General features: G+C 50.8%; 3 protein-coding genes across 5 annotated transcripts; 1 reads left to right on the top strand and 2 right to left on the bottom strand.

Moving 5' to 3' along the window:
• Nucleotides 1-13: 13 nt before the first annotated feature.
• Nucleotides 14-3,635, bottom strand: PREB (prolactin regulatory element binding; the record flags this gene model as incomplete). 3 transcript variants are annotated; one of them, XM_079721232.1, is made up of 9 exons in its annotated part: nt 14-752; nt 930-1,089; nt 1,283-1,355; nt 1,494-1,667; nt 1,865-1,989; nt 2,089-2,169; nt 2,359-2,576; nt 2,767-2,959; nt 3,501-3,635. In XM_079721232.1, 9 exons carry the CDS (start codon nt 3,633-3,635, stop codon nt 658-660), a joined length of 1,254 nt encoding a protein of 417 aa, XP_079577358.1. In that variant the 3' UTR covers nt 14-657. The 3 variants fall into 3 exon arrangements, with proteins under 3 accessions (XP_079577358.1, XP_079577360.1, XP_079577359.1); XM_079721234.1 differs by lacking the exon at nt 930-1,089; XM_079721233.1 differs by lacking the exon at nt 1,494-1,667.
• Nucleotides 3,636-5,011: 1,376 nt separating this feature from the next.
• PRR30 (proline rich 30) lies at nt 5,012-6,208 on the bottom strand (the record flags this gene model as incomplete). The annotated part of the gene is made up of 1 exon (XM_079721132.1): nt 5,012-6,208. The coding sequence occupies one exon, from the start codon at nt 6,206-6,208 to the stop codon at nt 5,012-5,014; it is 1,197 nt and encodes a 398-aa protein (XP_079577258.1).
• A 9,992-nt stretch (nt 6,209-16,200) lies between these two features.
• TCF23 (transcription factor 23) lies at nt 16,201-19,417 on the top strand (the record flags this gene model as incomplete). Its single annotated transcript, XM_079720970.1, has 3 exons — nt 16,201-16,422; nt 17,127-17,369; nt 19,238-19,417. The coding sequence occupies 3 exons, from the start codon at nt 16,201-16,203 to the stop codon at nt 19,415-19,417; spliced, it is 645 nt and encodes a 214-aa protein (XP_079577096.1).
• Between the last annotated feature and the right edge of the window lie 2,197 nt (nt 19,418-21,614).

Below are 21,614 nucleotides of genomic sequence, written 5' to 3'. Positions count from 1 at the left end.
TCTGGAGCCTCAGTTCAGTCTTCGCTTGTTTATTAAATATCAACTTTTCCCGCCTAATGCGCTGGAGTTCATTTTCCCTTTTCTCAAGGCTAGGGTAGACTGTCCAGGGATTCACTGCATATTTAGCCTGGCTGGCTTGGAGCTACCCAGCTGAACCCAAAGATTACTGCCTGCTGCTTCCTCTTGCCCCTTCCTTCCCTAATACCAAGTCCCAGGCCAGTGCTTTCCCCAGCAAATGCCAGGAGCTCATGTGAAGAGCAACTGGCCACGAGGCTGTGAGGGGAGGAGAAGAAAACGACTGTTTCTGCAGGAAGGACAGCAGTGCCTCCAGGTTCTTGGGCATCTTCACGTATTTCTGGAGAAAGGACAAGCTCAACTATGGAGCCTCTGGTAGGCAGAGGGAGGGAGACAGGTGGTGTTGCCTGGCCTTCAGACACCACTGTCCTGGGCGGATCCACAGATGACAAATGCAAGGTTCCCAGGGCTCAGTGTCGCACAGGGCCACAGCCAAGCTTTAACTGGAAAGGGCAGGCACTGCCCATTAGTCTCATCAGAGGCAACCTCAGCTGTGGACCCAGATGGAGCGAGCAGTGGTAGGCCCACACTGGTCTAGAAGGTGGCAGTGCCCAGGCCCCTGGCTCCCTGGGAGCAGGGAGGCTAAAGAAAAGCTGGAAAGGCCCTCTGGAGCAGCAGGATGGTCATAACGATAAGCCCGACACACATCATCAGCAGCAGCCATATAGGAACACTCCCTGCAAGGGGGGAAGGGAAGAAGTCAGGAGGCAAAGGAGCATCACAGCCCAGAGAAGAGAACCATTCAAGAAGGGGGTAGATGGCTACAGATTAAGCATCCCATTCTCCAGGAGGCAAGTTTTCGCTACAGCAAAAGCTGGGGTGGTTCCCCCACTGCACCCACCCCAGTGACTCACGTCGTGAGGGCAGCAGGTGTAGCTGGCAACGGCTATCAACAGCCACAGAAAACAGAGCAGTTTCCTGGGACCCAAGGAGCTCTGGACCACGACCCTTCTCAGGTAGAAAGGTCACATCCGTCACCACGATGCCATGGGCCTCCTTCACGTAGTACAGGCGCTGGGGACAGGAGGAAAACTAGTGAGGGAAGGCCCAACTGGGAACATTCCTTCTGGAAAACACGGCCTCTGCCCCCAGAAGACTTTCCCGCTACAGGCTGGGCCAGACTCCTTCCTGCACACTCAGTGCAGAAGCAGGCCTAGAATCCCCACCCCAAAGAGCCCTCAGGGCTGTGCCCACCTCCACCCATTACCTGGAGAGAGAAAGCTATGTAGATGGCAACAGAGCCAGTGACCGTGCCCAGGCCTAGGAAGGTGCCCGATTCACTGCAACAAACAATAAAATGCTCACTGTCCTGGAGTCTGTGCAGCAACAACAGTCCTCAGGGACTCAGGCAGCACATCTCCCTGAGCTCCCCCTGGTCCCCCCCATACCCAGCCAAGCCACCACTGTCTCTCTCTCACCTGACGCTAAGGCAGGAGATGACTTCATGGCCACAGGACTTGGTCCGAAGGGGCAAGAACGTGGAGCCATCCCAGGCTGTGAGGTAGCAGGGCGGGGGCTGGCGCAGACGCTTGTGGGGAATCTGCACCGTGAAGAGTCGCAGCCCAGCAGGCTGGTCTGGAACCTGCCCAAACCTGGGGGCCGGGCGACAAGCTGTTCAGCTCCTGGGGCCTGCCCAACCCTCCTCAGAGGTGTGTGCCCCCCTGCACCCTGGCGAGGCCTAGGGTAACACCCGACAGGGCTCCGACCCTCCCCAGCTTCCCCCCAGCCTCCTCCCGCTCCCCCACATCTAGGCTGTGCCTCTTTCAGCCACCCTCTGGGGTCTTCACACCTGCAGGCCTGGTAGCGGTAAGGCGTGTTAGAAAAGGTGGGTCCGTTCTCTTGCCAGTGCAGCTGTGTCACCAGCTGATCCTTCTGCCACACGGAGGCCTTAAGGTCCCAGCCCACAGTTACCAACTAGTCAGGAATCAAGATTCCAAGGATGGACAGTTAGGGGATCCACTTACTGGGCAAGCAGCATAATCACCTACTTTCTCCACCCTCTCAACTCCTCACCTTGCCATCAGGCCCCAAGGCCAGGTCCTCAATCTCCCCTTCGTGGGCTTTGAACTCCAGAACTTTCTCCAAGGTGGGTACCTGCAGCCAAACCACCGCCACAGTTAGCCTAGGTACCCGGCAAGCGCGCAATGATACTCACCCCTCTTCTCTACTAATGGCCGCTCAGTGCAGGCTTCACTCACAAGTTCCCCAGAACCCATGTTCAGTTTCTCACAATTCTGGCCTTGCTGCTACTGACACTCATCCTCTAACCTCCCAAAACCACACCTTCCAGACACGAACGTGGCCATCCGTCCCTCCAGTGGCAAGCAGGGTATTATCATGGTTGAAGCATACAACTTTCTGCAGTGGATCAGGGCTGAAGTCTGTCTGCACCGCCTGCAAATTCTCTACGCTGAATTCTACCTCCTCCTGGTGGGTTTCAGCTCCAGACTTCTCTGCTGGGGCAGCCCCTTTCCTTTGTCGAAGTCCCTGCTCCTTGGAACCTGCAACACAAACAGCCTGCCAGGTTCCAGGTTTCTCAAGTAAGTAGTACTGGCCCCCTCTCTAGTGGTGAACATCGAGCTTCTCGTCTGCTACCATAACCCCACTTCCAGCCCCACTTCGTCAGAGACCAAGATGAGAGAGATCTTACTTATTTAACCCTCTTCCCAAAGCTACAGAGGGGGCTCTCACCTGCCTTCTCTGCCTTGTTTTTGCTCTTCTGCTGATGGGTCTGGAAGCGCAGGAGCTGACACTGGGCATCCTGCCCCGCAGCAAGGATGTTACCAGCCAGCGCCAAGTTCATGGTGGCCCGTGTCTCTGTGTCATGGGAGTGTAGTAAGGAGGCGCTAAGGCGCCCATTAATCTGCTCCAGTTGCAGAAAGTGCTGAGAGAGGGAACCAGGATGAGGTTCAGAGAGCACCTCAAGGGCAAACTTACATCCTATAGGCTGATGCCCTACCCCTTTGCTAACTACACTTTCTAGTTTAAAAGACTTTTTGCAACCTTTTTTCTTTTTTGAGCCTCACGAATCTGTACAGCAAGCAAGGCTCTAGTTTGCAGAATATGATGACGCTCAGAAGAGTGAAGAAACCTAGCTTATATTTCACTCGCCGCTGCTATTAGGCTGGCAGACAAGTCTATGTGGCCTCCCTGGAAAAAGCCAGGATAAGACCCCTGGTGCTAATCCTGAGGTCGAACTGAAGCGTTCCTGCCTAGGTAGCGCTGTGTGCAGTTTTCACTTTACCTTAGGAGCCTCTCAATTGACCGGTGAGTTCCCGATTGAAATTCGCGCCGGGACGCCCGGCATGCCGGGGTTCCCACCCGGGAGGGGCCGGGTCCGAAGCAGGGGTGCGGCCCGCCCCCAGACCCTCCCAGAATCGCCCTCAGCCCGTGGCGCGACCCGGCCCCAGGGGCGCTGTACTCACCACGCCGTTCTTTATGCCGGTCTTGGCGGCGCCTCCTCCGCCCGCAGCGATGAGCAGCCCAGCGCTGGGGTCGACCTGAAGCGCGTACAACGGGAACGGGGCCCGGTACAGCTCTGGCGCCCGGCGCCGACCCATCCCGCTCGCCCCGCGCTTCACTGTCTGCGCCGAGGCACCGGGGACATGCCGCGCCCGGCCTTCGACTGCTGCTCCGGTCGCTGTTGACCTTGGTCCGGTCGCCGCCCGGAGGACTCCAGACCGCTCTCACAGCCGCCGGGTTGCGGAAACTGTAACTACACACAAGGCCCCCTATCACTGCAGCGGGCCGCCGTACCCGGTCTCGCAGACGCTCAAGGCGCAGGCGCACCGAGCCCGCACTCCTCGCGCAGGCGCAGAGCCGCCAATACGCGTCAGCACTAGCAGGCCGCGGGCAGGCGGAGCCCCAGCTCCAGGAGGCCGTTCTCCGCCCGCTTGTGAAGGCAGCCTCTGCCATCTTTTTGCGGGGCGTTGGGGGCGCGCCGCGCCAGCTTCAAGGAAATGTCTTGTTCTGCAGGAGCGGGGTGGGTGGGGGCGAGGACGGGGTGTGCTAATAAAGGTTAAGGGAGGTTAATAAGTCTTTAATAAAAAATCCCGTGGGGGCTTCCCTGGTGGCGCAGTGGTTGAGATTCCGCCTGCTAATGCAGGGCACACGGGTTCGTGTCCCGGTCTGGGAAGATCCCACATGCCGCGGAGCAGCTGGGCCCGTGAGCCATGGCCGCTGAGCTTGCGCGTCCAGAAAGAAGTCCATGGATTAAGACTGTCCACACTTCAGGAGTGATACGCAGACTCGTTGAACGCAGCCTTTACGTTTACCCCAGAGACAAAGTGATTTATCCAAGGTCTGCCTCGCACCCCACCCTCCTGAGGGGGCCCTTGGATTTATGATCTCCAACGTGAGGACCCCGTGGTAGGTTTGCCCTTCCCTGCAAGAAGACACGTCCTGCTGCTCCCCTGGCCTTACCAGCATGAGTCCTTTTAATCTAAGGTGCAACCAGAGGAAGGGGCCCAGTGGCTTCATCTCTGGGGATGCCATTATCCCAACAAGTCGAATTAAATGGGTGAAGGGCCTGGCAGAGCCCTCTGCACGTCTCAGGTGCTCAGGGCTTATGGGTCCCTTGCCCTCTTCAGATATATGGCACTCACTCTCCTTGGTCATTCTGTTTCCTTTGACTCTCCTCCACCCCTTGTTGGGTTCTGGTCACCCCGAAGGTACAGCCACCCACAGGATCTGCTCAGCAAGACACAAACACACGTTTTGCAAGGTCAGGCTTTATTGGATACACTGAAGACTGAGTGGGGCCTCGGGTGCCCTTGCTCCTCTTCAGCCAAGAGAATGCAGACTCCACAAGGGGCTCCCAGGGTTCAGGGCTGGAGAACACACCTGACCTCCAGCCAGGCAGCCCCTGAGATCTGGGGCCGGGCAGGGCTGGTGGGGTTCGGAGGAGGTGCTCCAGGGAGCCTCCGTGGCTCTGGCACTAGAGTGGTGACTTTCGGGGAATGGGCTCTGGAGAGGCAGGCCTCTTTGAGGCAGAGGAAGGTCTGGGCTTCAGGGAGGCAGTGGCCTGTTTTGGTGCCTGAGCCTGAGACCCTGAACAGCACGTGGAGTTTGGTGATGGAGGGCCTACAGACCTGAGGCTCCCGTTCTGGGAGGGGGTGCCTGGGCCTAGGTCTGCCTGGGCCTGAGCTGCTGGGGCTTGAGATGCCTGGGCTTGACACCCACGGGCCTGAGCAGCCTCTAGCTGAGGCCCTACTTCCTCCGGCCTTCTTTCTGGCAACAGATGCAAGGCCCTGGCCTGGTCCCGAGGCAGGCAGAGGCCAAAGCCAATGCCGACGCGCAGTGGTCCGGATTCCTGGCCCTGCGCACGGGGCAGTAGTTGGGGGAAAGCAAGTAGCCTGGGCCCAGTCCTGTACCTGGGGATAGGGCAAGAGGTGCTGCGGGGCCGGAGACACACCAGACAGACAGGATACTCCACGACCGGGGCCTTGCTGGTTTTGCCTTGCCACAGGCGCTGCAAAAGCAGTAGCCGCAGGTCGTGGGCGATACGGCGGCGCCCCAGATGAACCACCAGGGCCTGGGCCAGGGCTCCTGGGTCCCTGAACTCTGCAGGGTCCCTCTCGCTTGCCACGCATCCCTCCTCCCCCACAGGGGACCCGGTGTTCCTGTACTGCTGTGAGTGCCATGTCTGGCTGTTAGAGTGAACCCCACGAGAACGTAGACTGGGGCTTGGGGAGGTGAGGGTGGAGCTAGGTAGGTCTTCGGGACGGGAAGGAGTCTGGCAACGTGAGCTCAGGAGAGAGGAGTTCTGTGGCTGAGAGGCAGAAGAGGAGTGAGTGAGAGTAGGAGATACGTATAGCCAGTGGGAGGACGAGGAAGAACGTGGTGGGGAGAGAGAGAGGCAATTCTGATGAAAGAAAGAAGGGGAACTTGGGAGATAAGAGTAGGGATGTAGGACAAAGTCCGAATTTGAGTCAGAAGAGTAGACATGGGAGCCTGCAGAGTGGGACCATGGGGGAGGAGAGCAAGGTGGGCGGGTGGGACGGAGCGATGGTTGGGGAGGTTGAGGTCCTAGGTTGCAGGGAAGGGAGTCCAGAATTTGTGAGGGGCCCCGAGGGGGGCGCCCAGGGGGTGCTGCGTTCTGTAGCAGCACTTGGTCCTTGTTTTGAGGCAACATTGCCTTGAATCCAGAGGAGAGTGGAGCGTCAAGCCCAGAGATCAGAGACCTGGCAGAGGCAGGATCAGTATCTCTGGGGCCAGAAGTGGCTGAGAAATCAAGGCCTTCTCTGCACAGAATGTGGCTCCAGCCTGGTGTTGGTAGGACTGTTGGTGGCAAGCCAAGGAGACACGCAGCCCTGGAGCACCAGCTTCTCTGGGTGTTCAGACGGGAGCTTGGCTCTAAACTTGCCTTCTCACTTCTTTGCAGTGGGCCAGTGATGAGGGATGGGGGAGATGGAGAATCAGGACTGACTTTTGGAAGCTGAACGACAGCAGAAGTTATCTAGGTGGGCCAGGGAGGAAGACACAGCCCATAGGATCTGTAGAGAAAGAAACACGGCCCAAGATATTGGGAGACTGGGTCCATTTCTGGCTCTGGCTTATGTACCATGCAGGCTGGTTCACCAAGGCCCTAAATCCATGTCACCTTTGGGGTCAGAAGAGCTGGCAAAAAGCTCCAGAGAAAGTAAGAGCTAAGGAGGAGAGGAGTAGGGAAGGAGGGTAGGATGGATAGGATGGAGTTAGAGGAGGGGGCTTGGGAGATGGGGACTGAGATGGGACTAGGAATTGAGGGTGTTCTGGCGCTGTGAGCTCTTACCAATGAGGATTCCTCTGGGCTGTGTTTCTCAAGGCACTTCAGTGATGTGGGACCTGGGAGAGAGAGGAACAGAGTCAACAAATGGTGGGTACACCCCTCTCTGCCCCCAGCGTCTGTCACCCAAAACTCACTCTGACCAAGAGTTCCATCTGAGCCTTACCCTCAGTCCTCCTACAGCCAGGCGGGGGTCTTCTGTTACCAGGTTTTTGTTCTCCTAAACCTGAATCAGAGATTCTGCAAGCATCCTGGTTTCCTGGCACTCTGGTTGCCCTAATCCCTGTCTTCCCTAATGCTGATGTCCTCTGGCTCAGTCTGGCCCCAGCCAAGATGGCTTTTCACGCTCAGTAGCAGCAGTAGCAGCGGGGCTAGCTGGTGAAAGCCTCTGGGAGGTGGGCACTTTGTCCCAGCAGCCCTCGGGATCTGGGAGCTGGGAGCCCCCTTTCCTGGGGCAGTTGTCCCTGGCATCTAGTGCCTATGTCACAGAGGTCGGGGGCTGACATCATAGACTCTCCTCTTCAAGGATCTAGGACCTTCTCTCAGAGATCATCCAAAGGCTGGCCCTTGATAAAACTGAAGCAAGCAAAATTCTTTGGGGCATTCAGTCTCTCCTTCAGGGCCTAGCCCCCACCTCTGCTGTCTGCCCATATACTTTACAGTTCCCACCACCTCCTCCATCCAGGCTTCTCCCCAACTGTACAACCTATCTGGGCTGGACCCTCCCTTCAACTTACTGTTTCTTTGCTTTCTGAGCAGTGGTTCATGCTCCACGCCTTTTCCCCCCTTGGGATAATGCTTATATATTTGCTTTTTTTTTTTTTAATCAGTTACGTTCTGTAATTTTTTAGCTTTACTGAGGTATAATTCACAACTAAAATTGTAATACCTTCAAAGTGTACATAGTGATGATTTGATACATTGTGAAAGGAATCCTCCTAACTGTTAATTAACACATCCTTCACCTCATGTACTTACATCTATATTTTGGGGGGGAGGTGAGGACATTTAAGTTTTACTCTCTTTGGATATGCTTATATGTTTTAATTTCTATTTTCTTAATCGCTTTGTTGAGATGTAATTCACATACCATACCATTCACCCATTTAAAGTGTGCGATTCACTGTTTTTCCAGTAGACTCGCAGGGTTGTGCAACCATCACTGCAGTCTAATTGTAGAACAGTTTTATGTCCCCCCAAAAGAAATCTCACACCCATAGTCACTCCTCATTCCTCCCTCCCCCCAGTCCCTGGAAACTATAAATCTACTTTCTGTTTCTATGGATTTGCATATTTCAGACATTTCATATGAGTGGAATCATACAGTATGTGACCTTTTGTGTCTGACATCTTTCACTTAACTTTATGCTTTCAAGGTTCCTTCATGTTATAGCATGTATCGTTACTTTATTCCTTTTTTTTTTTTTTCCTTCCCTGATCTGGGCTCAAGCCCGTGTCCCCTGCATCAGCAGGCAGATTCTTAACCACCGCACCACCAGGAAAGTCCCACTATCACTATTTCTGGTTAACAGTACTGGAAGCACTAGTCAATCCTCTAAGGAATGATGAAAAAACAAGTATAAAGATTGGAAAGGAAGAGATAAAATTGTCATTATTTTATCTGCTTAGAAAAACCAATGGAATCAACAGAGTATTAAGACCAATAAGAAAGCTCAGCAAGGGCTCCCCTGGTGGCGCAGTGGTTGAGAGTCCACCTGCCGATGCAGGGGACACGGGTTCGTGCCCCGGTCTGGGAAAGATGCCACATGCCGCGGAGCGGCTGGGCCCGTGAGCCATGGCCTCTGAGCCTGCACATCTGGAGCCTGTGCCCCACAACGGGAGAGACCACAACAGTGAGAGGCCTGTGTACCGCAAAAACAACAACAACAACAAAAAAAAAAAAAAAAAAAAAAGCTCAGCAAGGTTGCTGGATTCAGGATAAACTTTTAGAATGTAATCATATTTCTATATAGCAGCCCTAATCAGCTAGAAAATAGAATAAGAGCATTCTCAAGAGCAACAAAAACTATGAACTACTTAGTTGAACAAAACTATTTCACTTAAGCAAGAATACACAGATTATCATACTAAGTGAAGTAAGTCAGACAGAGAAAAACAAATATCACATGATATCACTTATATGTGGAATCTAAAAAATGATACAAATGAACTTATTTACAAAACAGAAATTGATTCACAGACATAGAAAACAATCTTATGTACCAGAGCAGAAAAATGAGGGAGAGATAAATTAGGAGTTTGGGAATAACAGACATACACTGCTATATGTAAAATAGATAAACAACAAGGACCTACTGTATAGCACAGGGAACTATATTCAATATCTTGTAATAACTTATAATGGAAAAGAATCTGAAAAAGAATAGATATACATATATATGTATAACTGAATCACTTTGCTGTACAACGCAAACTAACAACATTGTAACTCAACAATCAATTGTTATTGAATCAATACATCAAAAAAATTAAAGAATAAAAGAATACACAGACATTTGTGGAGTAAACTACAAAATTAATCAAGGATATAGAAGATGTTTGAAATAAAATGAGAGATATTTCATGTTTTTGGAAGGATTGACTTCAAAGTATAAAGATGGCAATCCTCCCCAAATTAACCCATGGATTCAATGAAATCCCAATCAGAATTTCAGCTGAATTTTTTAGAAACTCAGCAGACTTTCTCTAAAATCTATATAGAAAAATAAGGGTCCAGAAATAACTAAGTCAACCTTGGAAAAAATAAGCATTAAGAGAGGAGTTTTATCTCACCAAGTATTAAGACATGCTACAAAGTCATAATAATAAAGCAGTGTGATGTTGGCTCAAACACAGACAAAAAGATCAGTAGAACAAAGCAGAGAGCTCAGAAGTTGACCTATATATAAATACGGGAACTAAGTATGTGGTAAAGTGGGAGCTGCAACAAAACAGGGAGAGGAGGCACTTTTTCATAGATGATGTTGGGGAAACAGTCTCCCAATATGGAGAAAACAAAACAGAATCTCTACCAAGCTCCATACACAAAGGATGCTCGAATTCATCAGTTGTCAGATAAGAACAATTTAAAACAGCCCTTATAAATAAGATGGCCCTTTATAGCTTTTCAACCGTAAAACTAGGAACCTGGTTAATACTAGGTAGTGGTGAAGATATGGGGCTCTAGGGCACATGCAGTGCTGCTGGACGTGCAGACACTGTGGCCATTCTGGATGACACTCTGGGAGTACCCAGCATTCTGCTCCTGGACATGTGTTTTTAAAAATCTGACATGAATCCATAAAGAGATATGCGATGGTATTCATGACAGCATTGTTTGGGGCAATAAGGAATTGGAGACAATCTGGATGTCCATCCCTGGGGCTCTGGGTGGTCAAAATGTGATGGGTGCACACTGTGGAGTATCCTGCAGCAAATTAGAAGCAAAGGACTTAAAAACATAGGATGGAATGGAAGAAGTAACAATGTGATCTGAGACATAAGTAGTATTGTATTATATATTTGCAATATAAATGCATTATCATTTTAATGATTTTTTTTTTTTTTTTTGCATTACGTGGGCTTCTCACTGCTGTGGCCTCTCCCGTTGCGGAGCACAGGCTCTGGACGCGCAGGCCCAGCAGCCATGGCTCACGGGCCTAGCCGCTCCGCAGCATGTGGGATCTTCCCAGACCGGGGCACGAACCCGTGTCCCCTGCATCGGCAGGCGGACTCTCAACCACTGCGCCACCAGGGAAGCCCCATTTTAATGATTTTTAAATCCATTCATGCAACAATGCACATGGTTCAACGACATGCATTGCATTAGTTATCTATGGCTGCTTACCAGATTACCCCCAAACTTAAACAGCAATCAGCATGTATTATCTCACATGGCTTCTGTGGGTCAGGAATTCTACAGGTTAGAGCAGCTTAGCTGGGTGACTCTGGCTTAGGGCCTCTCATGGGTTGCACGCAAACTGTTGGTCAGGACTGCAGTCTTCTAAAGGCTGAAGTGGTGCTGGAAGGTCCTTTTTGTGTGTGTGTGTGTGTGGTACACGGGCCTCTCACTGTTGTGGCCTCTCCCGTTGCGGAGCACAGGCTCCGGACGCGCAGGCTCAGCGGCCATGGCTCACGGGCCCAGCCACTCTGCGGCATGCAGGATCTTCCTGGACCGGGGCACGAACCCGTGTCCCCTGCATCGGCAGGTGGACTCTCAACCACTGCGCCACCAGGGAAGCCCTGGAAGGTCCATTTTTGAGGTGGTACACATACACACATGGTTGCTAGTTAGTGCTGGTGTGGTTGATAAGCTTGAGTTCCTCACCACTTGGGCCTCTCCTCAGGGCTACTTGAGTATCTTCAACGATTTAACAGCTGGCTTCCCCCAGAGGGAGAGATCCCAGAGAGAGCAAGGAGGAAGCTGCAGTGTCTTTTATAACCTAGTTTCTCAAGTAACGCACTGACACTTCCGCCACATGCTACCTGTTAGAAGCAAGTCCCTAGGTCCAGCCCACACTCACGGGGAGGAGGATTATGCTCCACCTTTTTTATTTTTTAATTTTTATTGGGGTATAATTGCTTTACAATGGTGTTAGTTTCTGCTTTATAACAAAGTGAATCAGCTATACATATACATATATCCCTGTATCCCCTCCCTCTTGCGTTTCCCTCACATCCTCCCTATCCCACCCATCAAGGTGGTCACAAAGCACCGAGCTGATCTCCCTGTGCTATGCAGCTGCTTCCCACTAGCTATCTATTTTACATTTGGTAGTGTATATGTCTATGCCACTCTCTCAGTTCATCCCAGCTTACCCTTCCCCCTCCCCGTGTCCTCAAATCCATTCTCTACATCTTCGTCTTTGTTCCTGTCCTGCCCCTAGTTTCTTCATGCCCCTAGGTTCTTCAGAACCATTTTTTTTCTTTTTTTTTTTTTTTTTAGATTCCATATATATGTGTTAGCGTACTGTATTTGTTTTTCTCTTTCTGACTTACTTCATTCTGCATGACAGACTCTAGGTCCATCCACCTCACTACAAATAACTCAATTTCCTTTCTTTTTATGGCTGAGTAATATGCCATTGTATATATGTGCCACATCTTTATCCATTCATCTGCTGATGGACACTTAGGTTGCTTCCATGTCCTGGCTATTGTAAATAGAGCTGCAATGAACATTGTGGTACATGACTCTTTTTGAATTATGGTTTTCTCCGGGTATATGCCCAGTAGTGGGATTGCTGAGTCATATGGTAGTTCTATTTTTAGTTTTTTAATGAACCTCCATACTGTTCTCCATAGTGGCTGTATCAATTTACATTCCCACCAACAGTGCAAGAGTGTTCCCTTTTCTCCACACCCTCTCCAGCATTTATTGTTTGTAAATTTTTTGATGATGGCCATTCTGACTGGTGTGAGGTGATACCTCATTGTAATTTTGATTTACATTTCTCTAATGATTAGTGATGTTGAGCATCCCTTCATGTGTTTGTTGGCAATCTGTATATCTTCTTTGGAGAAATGTCTATTTAGGTCTTCTGCCCATTTTTGGATTGGGTTGTTTGTTTTTTTGATATTGAGCTGAATGAGCTGCTTGTAAGTTTTGGAGATTAATTCTTTGTCAGTTGCTTCATTTGCAAATATTTTCTCCCATTCTGAGTGTTATCTTTTCATCTTGTTTATGGTTTCCTTTGCTGTGCAAAAGCTTTTAAGTTTCATTAGGTCCCATTTGTTTATCTTTGTTTTTATTTCCATTTCTCTAGGAGGTGGATCAAAAAGGATCTTGCTATGATTTATGTCATAGAGTGTTCTGCCTATGTTTTCCTCTAAGAGTTTTATAGTGTCTGGCCTCACATTTAGGTATTTAATCCATTTTGAGTTTATTTTTGTGTATGGTATTAGGGAGTGTTCTAATTTCATTCTTTTACATGTAGCTGTCCAGTTTTCCCAGCACCACTTATTGAAGAGGCTGTCTTTTTCTCCATTGTATATTCTTGCCTCCTTACCAAAAATAAGGTGACCATATGTGTGTGGGTTTATCTCTGGGCTTTCTATCGTGTTCATTGGTCTATAATTATGTTTTTGTGCCAGTACCATACTGTCTTGATTACTGTAGTTTTGTAGTATCGTCTGAAGTCAGGGAGCCTGATTCCTCCAGCTCTGTTTTTCGTTCTCAAGATTGCTTTGGCTATTCGGGGTCTTTTGTGTTTCCATACAAATTGTGAAATTTTTTGTTCTAGTTCTGTGAAAAATGCCATTAGTAGTTTGATAGAGATTGCACTGAATCTAGATTGCTTTGGGTAGCATAGTCATTTTCACAATGTTGATTCTTCCAATCCAAGAGTATGGTATATCTCTCCATCTGTTTGTATCATCTTTAATTTCTTTCATCTGTGTATAGTTTTCTGCATACAGGTCTTTTGTCTCCTTAGGCAGGTTCATTCCTAGGTATTTTATTCTTTTTGTTGCAATGGTAAATGGGAGTGTTTCCTTAATTTCTCTTTCAGATTTTTCATCATTAGTGTATAGGAATGCAAGAGATTTCTGTGCATTAATTTTGTATCCTGCTACTTTACCAAATTCATTGATTAGCTCTAGTAGTTTTCTGGTAGTATCTTTAGGATTCTCTATGTAGAGTATCATGTCATCTGCAAACAATGACAGCTTTACTACTTCTTTTCCGATTTGGATTCCTTTTATTTCTTTTACTTCTTTGATTGCTGTGGCTAAAACTTCCAAAACCATGTTGAATAATATTGGTGAGAATGGACAACCTTGTCTTGTTCCTTATCTTAGAGAAAATGGTTTCAGTTTTTCACCATTGAGAACGATGTTGGCTGTGGGTTTGTCATATATGGCCTTTATTATGTTGAGGTAAGTTCCCTCTGTGCCTTTCTGGAGGGTTTTTATCATAAATGGGTGTTGAATTTTGTCAAAAGCTTTTTCCACATCTATTGAGATGATTATATGGTTTTTCTCCTTCAGTGTGTTAATATGGTTTATCACATTGATTGATTTGCGTATATTGAAGAATCCTTGCATTCCTGGGATAAACCCCACTTGATCATGGTCTATGATCCTTTTAATGTGCTGTTGGATTCTGTTTGTTAGTATTTTGTTGAGGATTTTTGCATCTATGTTCATCAGTGATATTGGCCTGTAGTTTTCTTTCTTTGTGACATCTTTGTCTGGTTTTGGTATCAGGGTGATGGTGACCTCGTAGAATGAGTTTGGGAGTGTTCCTCCCTCTGCTATATTTTGGAAGAGTTTGAGAAGGATAGATGTTAGCTCTTCTCTAAATGTTTGATAGAATTTGCCTGCGAAGCCATATGGTATGCTCCACCTTTTGAAGGGAGGAGTGTCAAAGAATTTGTGTACATAGTTTAAAACCACCACAAAAAGTATACAGTAAACCAAAGAATATACATTAAACAGTTTGGAATGGTTGCCTATGATAGGGAATAGGATAAAAGGGAACAGATGGAAGGGAAGGAGGGAGAGAGGTAGGCTAACAAGAGGCCCTGCGTGGACCAAAAATAACAGTGTGCACCGAATTCTCTGCATCTGGAGTTAAAAAAAAAAACAAGTAACTCAGTGTGCATCTTTTCAGTCTCCTTTCTATATATTCACATAAGCACAAAAACCTTTATACTTTTTTTTTTTTTTTTTTTTGGCCACGCCATGAGGCATGCGCGATTTTAGTTCCCCAGCCAGGGATCAAACCTGTGCCCTTGCAGTCAATGGCAGAGTCCTAAACTGGAAGGGAGGACTGGCAGAAGGGAGTCCACCAGGGAAGTCCCTAAACCTTTATACTTATAGTTTTGTTTTTTGGTGTCTTCTTTTAAAATCCTGGCTGGGATCTTATTAGACCTAATGATCTACAACTAGGTTTTTTCACTTCACTGTGCATCTTGGTGAGTTTTCCATGTCACTATACAGATGTCTGCTTCTTCTTATTACTGCATATCATTCCACAGAATGGATATAGCAAAATCTATTGAATCACTTCCTTATCGATGGACATGCAAGTGAATTTGACCTCTCTTCTGTTTTCCTTTCTCTCTGGTTGGCTGCATGTCTGTCTCTGTACAGCCACCTTTGTTCCTCTGTTCCCTCTGCACTTTCTCTTTACTTATTTTGTCTCCTCTGGAGTTCAAGATTGGGGGATAAGGGACGTGCAATGACACTGCTGCAGGCAGGGGTGGTAACCTTAGGGCAGGCAGGGCCGACTGTGGCAGGCTTGCTATTCCTTCCGCCTGCCTCCTCCTAACTAGCTGAATGGAGGATCTCATGCAGCTCAGCAAACATCCTGGTCCTTGCCTTCAAAGACCTCGCACCTAGCAGGGGAACAGACATGTGAGTAACCCACCCAAGGCAGAACGGTGTAGGGTGAGGAGAAGCCTTGCAAGTCTCACTGACTGCCTGGGCTTTCGTCCACCAACATCACTTACTAGATGTTTGGCACTGGGCAAGTTATTTCACCTCCTGATACCTCAGTGTTCCCATCTGTAAAATGATGATGTGAGAGTCTTTTTTTCTTAAGATGTTGACCTGAGAAATAAGATAATACATGTAAAGTACTTAGCACGGCGCTTGGCATGTACTGATCTAGAACACTGAACTGTTAGGAAGCTAGCCAGGGTGTGGTTGTGCATAGAATGGGGTACCAATAAAACAGGAAGACATGGGCTCTGGGTTCTGTGGGGTTGGAAGAAATCCTCACAAATCCTTTGGACATAACCCAAAGGATGGGCAGCTTTTCCCAGGGTACAGCTGGAGGGAGGTATTCCAGGGGGACAAAAAGGTAAAAGTAAAAGCACTGAGGGGGACATAAGAGGCAAGTTTGGGGGTATGGGGAGTAGCGCCCTCTGGCTGGAAGGTCATTCTCACTGGCAAGGGGAGGAAAAGTCCTTTCAGGGATGTGCACAGCCAGGCTTCTGGCACAGAGAAAGGAGTTCAGGGCCCTTCCATGGACTTAAGCCCCAAAGCCGAAGCTGCAGGTCTATCCCAGGACCACAGTCAGGGTCAGGCAGGGATCCGGGAAGGGAGCTCCCTTCCCACCATCCTCCTGCCCTCTACAGCAGGGGCCTCCTCCCAGGGCCTGGCCACTCCCCGCATCCAGCACCCCCGCCTTCAGCTGGTTGGGAGGCAGTCAGGAGGCTTTTCGCGGGGGCTGTGCCGGGTGGGCGGTTTTCCCAGAGCAAGGAGCGGAGCAGGACTGAGTTGGCGCTCGCTTCCTCAGATATAGACGTCGCTGGCTGAATGACCAGCCTGCCCCGCTAGCGTGAGCCCAGGGGCTTCCTCAGGCCCTGTGTTCCGGTCCTGGGGGCTGCAGCATCATACCTCAGGGGTGTGGCATGTCACAGAGAGAGGCCAGAGGGGCACTGGCCATGCCAGGAGTAGGGAAGAGCCCGGCCAAGGCCACACCGAGGTCGCTGGCAGGCACTGACAGGAAAAGGAGCCGCCTGAGCAGGACAGGGCAGGACCTGTGGGAAGAGACCAGCTGGAGCAACCAAAGATGGAGCAGAACTGCCCCAAGCCCTCGAGGGGCCAACGCCAGGAGGCTGATTCGTGGCCGGGTAAGAAAGCCGCGACCTGAAGAGGTAGCTGGGAGAGGCAGGCATGGAAGGGGCTGCGACGTCACCTGTGATGGCAGAGCCTCACTCATGGTTACTGTCCTGCCCGAGAGAGGGGACATTGGCCAACTTCCGCGCCAAGGCTCCATGCTTGGGTGGTTGGGGAAGTCAGAGCCAGTCTTAACCAGAGCGTGGCTCAGAGAGCTGGCCCAACTCACTTCTCTCAAGGAAACTGAGGCCCGGAGAAGTGATATGTTTCCCAAGGTCCCAGAGCAGCAGTCAGCGACAGGGTCAGCACGCTTTGGTGTCCTTTCCTCTTTACCACAGTTGCCTCTACATCTCAGGACCCGGGTGGGCCTAGGGTCAGCCCTACAGAGCAGGGCAGGGCTGTGTGCTCCCTGTGGCCCCAGGGCATCCTGATAAGCAGGATTCAGACTTAGGTGTGGATGCAGCAAGGGCCAGGGGGAGGCACAGTGGAGGGTGGGAAAGAGTACAGGACTCTCAGTTCTGAGCCCAGATGAGGTCTTCTCTCCATGTCCTCTGCCGTAAAGCAGGGCCGGGCTGAGAGCAGACCAAGAGGGTACGAGGCCCTTGGGTCTCTGTCGTTTGGCATGCTACTACTCTGGCAGGAGGCCTTGCCCTAGGATGCTCTTAGCAATGGGGCAATGGGCGTCCGGTCAGCCCCACTCACCTGGGGTCCTCTGCAGAGTGAGGCCAGTCCTGAGAACGCCGCTCGGGAGCGGAGCCGGGTGAGGACCCTGCGCCAGGCCTTCCTGGCCCTGCAGGCCGCTCTACCTGCCGTGCCGCCCAACACCAAGCTTTCCAAGTTGGATGTGCTGGTGCTGGCCACCAGCTACATAGCCCACCTCACCCGCACACTTGGCCACGAGATGCCTGGCCCCGCCTGGCCACCCTTCCTGCGTGGACTCCGCTACTTGCACCCTCTCAAGGTAGGTCACGGGCCCGGGGCCTCGGGGAAGGGGGTTTGGGATGGGGGATACTGGACTCAGTCCCCCTGCCCTCGGCAGAGCTGACGCTGGGGCCGGCTGCTTCCTGCTCTCTCATGGGGAGAAGAGCCGAGGCTGGCTCTTGGGACTGGAATGACAATATTTCTCATGGGATGCAGTGGGAGTGATGATTGGAAATGACTTCATGAGACTATGGTTCCTCCAAGGGGAGGGAAATTCTTAGAGGCCCCAAGACTCCAGGGGACTTAGTGGTAGAAGAGAAAAGGGGGTAGTTTCCAGGGCTGGGGCCTGGGAAAGAAACCACACCTAGGAGATTCTTAGATTCCAAGGGACACTATGCCACTGTACAGTGCCTTGGTGTCCTTTGGACTTTTGTCTCAGGAGGGATCCCCCTTTGGAGAACAAAGCTCTAAGAAAGCATCACTCTAGAAGTAACCAAGCTGGGTGGGGGAGTGGCAGGGGCTGGGAAAGGGGGAAGGAGGGCTTCCTGCAGGCATCACTTACCAGACTGTCACCTACCTTTCCTGAGCCTCAGTTTTATTATACGGAAAGGGAAGATAACATGAGTCTGACTTTGCTTCCAGGGTGTGAAATGAGATCGTGAAGGAAAAGTATGATTAACAATAATCATCATCGCAATAACAGCTAACATTATCTGGGGGCTAAAGTTATGCCCAGATCTAGACTAAACGCTTTAGTGTATTTTTATCTTTTAATCCGCACAAGAACCAAATGAGGATTAAAAAAAAGAAAATTTTTTAAAAAAAGAAAAAGAACCAAATGAAGATTACTTTACAGATGAGGAAACTGAAGCTTAGGTAGGTTAAGTGGCTGAATGCAGTTCAGGCCCCGGGCTCATAGCCACTAAGCAGGCCCCGGGGGTGGGTGGAGCACACTGTAAGTTGCTGACTGCGAGTGTAGCTGTTCTAAAGGGTCGTCTTTGCCCTCTGAGGACAGCAACTTTATTTCTATGGAGGATACTTTTCACCATCTCTCTTCCTTAAACATCATAGTTCTGAAATGTCTTGAAACTTAAGATATTTTTCTTTCATCTAAATACAACTAAAATGCAAGAATTTGAGACTAAAAGGGGAAACTCTGAAATGCCAATGTTGGCACCTGGTGCAGTGTCCCCGGGCGGCACAGTTGCTTACTTAGCTGTAAGATGGCGGCCAAGGTGAGACCCTTGCAGGAAGCAGGTGATGCATAAATATGTTGAAGAATGTATAAATGAGAGCCCAGCTAGGTCTAGCACTCTGGCAGCTGGGTCGGGTGGGTCAGCTAGCCAGCAGCAGTGGCCCTCAGCCCCCAAGTGGGGGGCTGTCAAGAGGAGGGCAGACCTCAGAGCCAAGTCAACCTGGCCTTTTCTGGGACTGGCCACGCTCCTGCTGGAAGGATGGACAATCCTGGGAGGTCCCTGCGTAGGGGGAGTGGGCAGCACTGACATCTGGGCCACAGGCACTTGGGCCCGGCCGAGACTGGGCAAGAGAAAGGGTCAGGACTGTTCAGTGCCAGGAGGAGCCTGTCCTTGCCCCTCGCTGCTGCCCTCCCCACTGCCCAGGCCCTGGCTGCTGCCAGCTCTGCCACCTGCCTCCCTCCCCACCATCCGGGGCTCCTCTTGGGGCCCTTGCTTTTCTCAGATGGCTCCTCCTGTGCCCCTCAGCCAGGCTCAGGTGGTCAGGAGAATGTGTGAGGCCATGAGTGGTGGGGAGCCTGGGACCGCTGTCATCGGAGCAGTTGTGGGGACGGGTCTCGGGGAGGGAGGCTAGGGAAGGCCCGGTCTGGGCTGCCGAGGACCACGAGGGCTGGGCTAGTGAGCACGACCCCCATCCCCTCCCCATGTCTTGCAGAAGTGGCCGATGCGATCGCGTCTCTACGCCGGAGGCCTGGGGTGCTCTGGCCTTGACTCCACCACAGCCGTCACCTCGGGCCAAAGAACAAAGGAGGCAGAGACCGGGCCCCAAGTCTCTGGAGAGGCAGATGCTCTTCGTCCCACCAGGCCGCTCTCACCGGCACCTGGTGACAAGTGATCATCACAGTCGCCCTTTTCTCCTGGACTATGACTCAAGCTTAGGGACCTGGATTCTCTGCCAGGCCCTGCCTGTCTTCATTCTGCCTCTCACCCATCGATCTGATTCAGGCTCCACTCCCAGGTTCCAGCACACAGACCAGGTAGAGCAGTGGGCACCTCTGTGACAGAGAGTACTCAGGAGGACCAGGGAGCAGATCCTCATCTTGTCACCCACGGGTGATGCCCCAGTGGCTCCCTTGTGGCAGTTACAGGGAAGTGGGCAAGGAAAGGGTCTGACTGAGTTGGAAGTTGAGTTAGGGCACTGTCCCTTGCTTTTCTCCCCTAAGGTGCCCACAAACCCTCTGGAGATTGCAAGAAGACAGACACTGCTGCACATGTACAGAGGTAGCGGCTGAGGCTGGCAGCAGCTGCAGGTGCTGATGGGAAAGCCAGGGGCCAGACAGGCTCTCAGCAGCTGTGAGTGTGAACAGAGCTGGGCCGGGGTCACATAGGTAGAGAGGAAACTGAAGAAGGGAACATACTTTGTTATTGCACTGCAAGATGCTTACCCAACATCAGGAATGTAGGAATTTTGTATCTGCATTATGGTCTCTCCAGCTGCCCCTCATCACTACGTGTTCTCCCTCTCTGGGCCCTGCACCCTTCCACTCTTCTCTTGCTATGAGTTATATTTACAGGTTAAACCATAAAGCTTACATTGCTTACATTCCAGTATCAAGAGAAACTTTTACATAGTCCTAGCTGCCTAGTTTGAGATTTTATCCCAGAGGCAGCTTTACCTTAACTGAACCAGGCAGCACCTTAAGCCCTTGCGTTTGAAGGTTTTGATAGACTCAGTTACATCCTTGAAGGACCTGAGAAGGAGAACGTGTATCTTTTCCAGGGGATAATAATTACAATCTTCCATTATATTAGAAACCTAACCTCCAGGACAAACAAGATAGGCCTGGGTTCACTGGGTTCCTTGTATGATTTTGGCCGAAGGCCCCACTGGCTCAGGAGTTATTTCTACAATCTGTCTACACCGAGCTCCCTCCGGCCAGCTCCCCACCACAGGCACTGCCCTCCCAGCCTCTCCCTTAGTCCTGCCATAGGGTGCCAGAAATCAGATAGTGCTTTACTGGAATTTATCTCTGGCCTTGTAGAAATAGTTTGAGGAAAAATCAGTGTCTATACATACAGAAAGTAACTTTCCAGATCAGGTGTGGCTTCAGATCAGGTACCTAAAGTCCAGACAGAGAAGGAACCATCTTTTTGTTAAACTTCAGTGCCTCAGAGTGGGAAGGCACGGGCCAGGCCAACTAGAGTCCCAACAGGGGTAGCCTTAGACAGGCGCCACCACTGCCATCATGAGAACGAATGAGATTCTGGCCGACTGGGCGTGGCCGGGGGGTCTGAGCTCTGGTGTGAGGAACTGCTATTCCTCCACAGGGCTGACCAGGGCAGCAGGGGAAAGGGGGCTGAGGGGGTGACTCAGCAGATTGGTGTGGAGGCACGAAAGCAGACACAGAACGTCCCAGCCGCGGCAGCATGAGATGTGGGAGAGCAGCTGGACTGTGGCTGGGAGCCATGGTGAGAAGGCCTCAGCCAAGGCCAAACTCATAAATCTACCAAGTCTCTGCTGAGGAGCCTGGAGAGCTTGTGCAGAGCTGCTTCTGGGCAGCTGGACGGGGCCAGGCAAGGCAGAGACCAGGTGTGGGTGGGCACTAGCACAGTGCTCTTCGCAAGACCATAAAAGTCCAGCTCGAATGTTCTATGTTTAAAGCCAAAAAGCAGCATCTTCCTTGTCGAATTTGAATGTGGTCAGAAGAGGAACACATGAATTTCCTCGTGAGCTGGTAGCGCACAATCTCTGTCTGGGGATGAAGCTGGGAAAGCTGGCTTTGCGTGTGCATTGCGGTCCCCCCATAGCACAGAGCTTCTCCTGATAACTCAGGTTTGGGGGCTTGCTCCATCCACCCCGCTCAGACTCCAGCCTTTGCCTAGTAATGCCAGACCCTTCGGGAGCGGGGGGGCCACATTACCCTGGTAGAAAAGACAAGGAGGGCCAAAGAAGGATGCAGCTGGTGGGGGGCTGGGGGAGGGCAGGTACCATCATTACAAGTTTCTAAGTCTGTCTCAGGATCTTTCCAGGCACTTCCTTAGTGTTCTGGACAGTCCCCAAGGGGTCCAGAGACCGTCTCCTCCAGCCAGAC

The sequence above is a fragment of the Hyperoodon ampullatus genome (assembly GCF_949752795.1).
Source record: "Hyperoodon ampullatus genome assembly, chromosome: 15".
In the NCBI taxonomy this organism is placed as follows: Eukaryota; Metazoa; Chordata; class Mammalia; order Artiodactyla; family Ziphiidae; genus Hyperoodon; species Hyperoodon ampullatus.
Note: the sequence above shows the minus strand (reverse complement) of the source record. Positions and strands in the feature narration are given on the sequence as shown.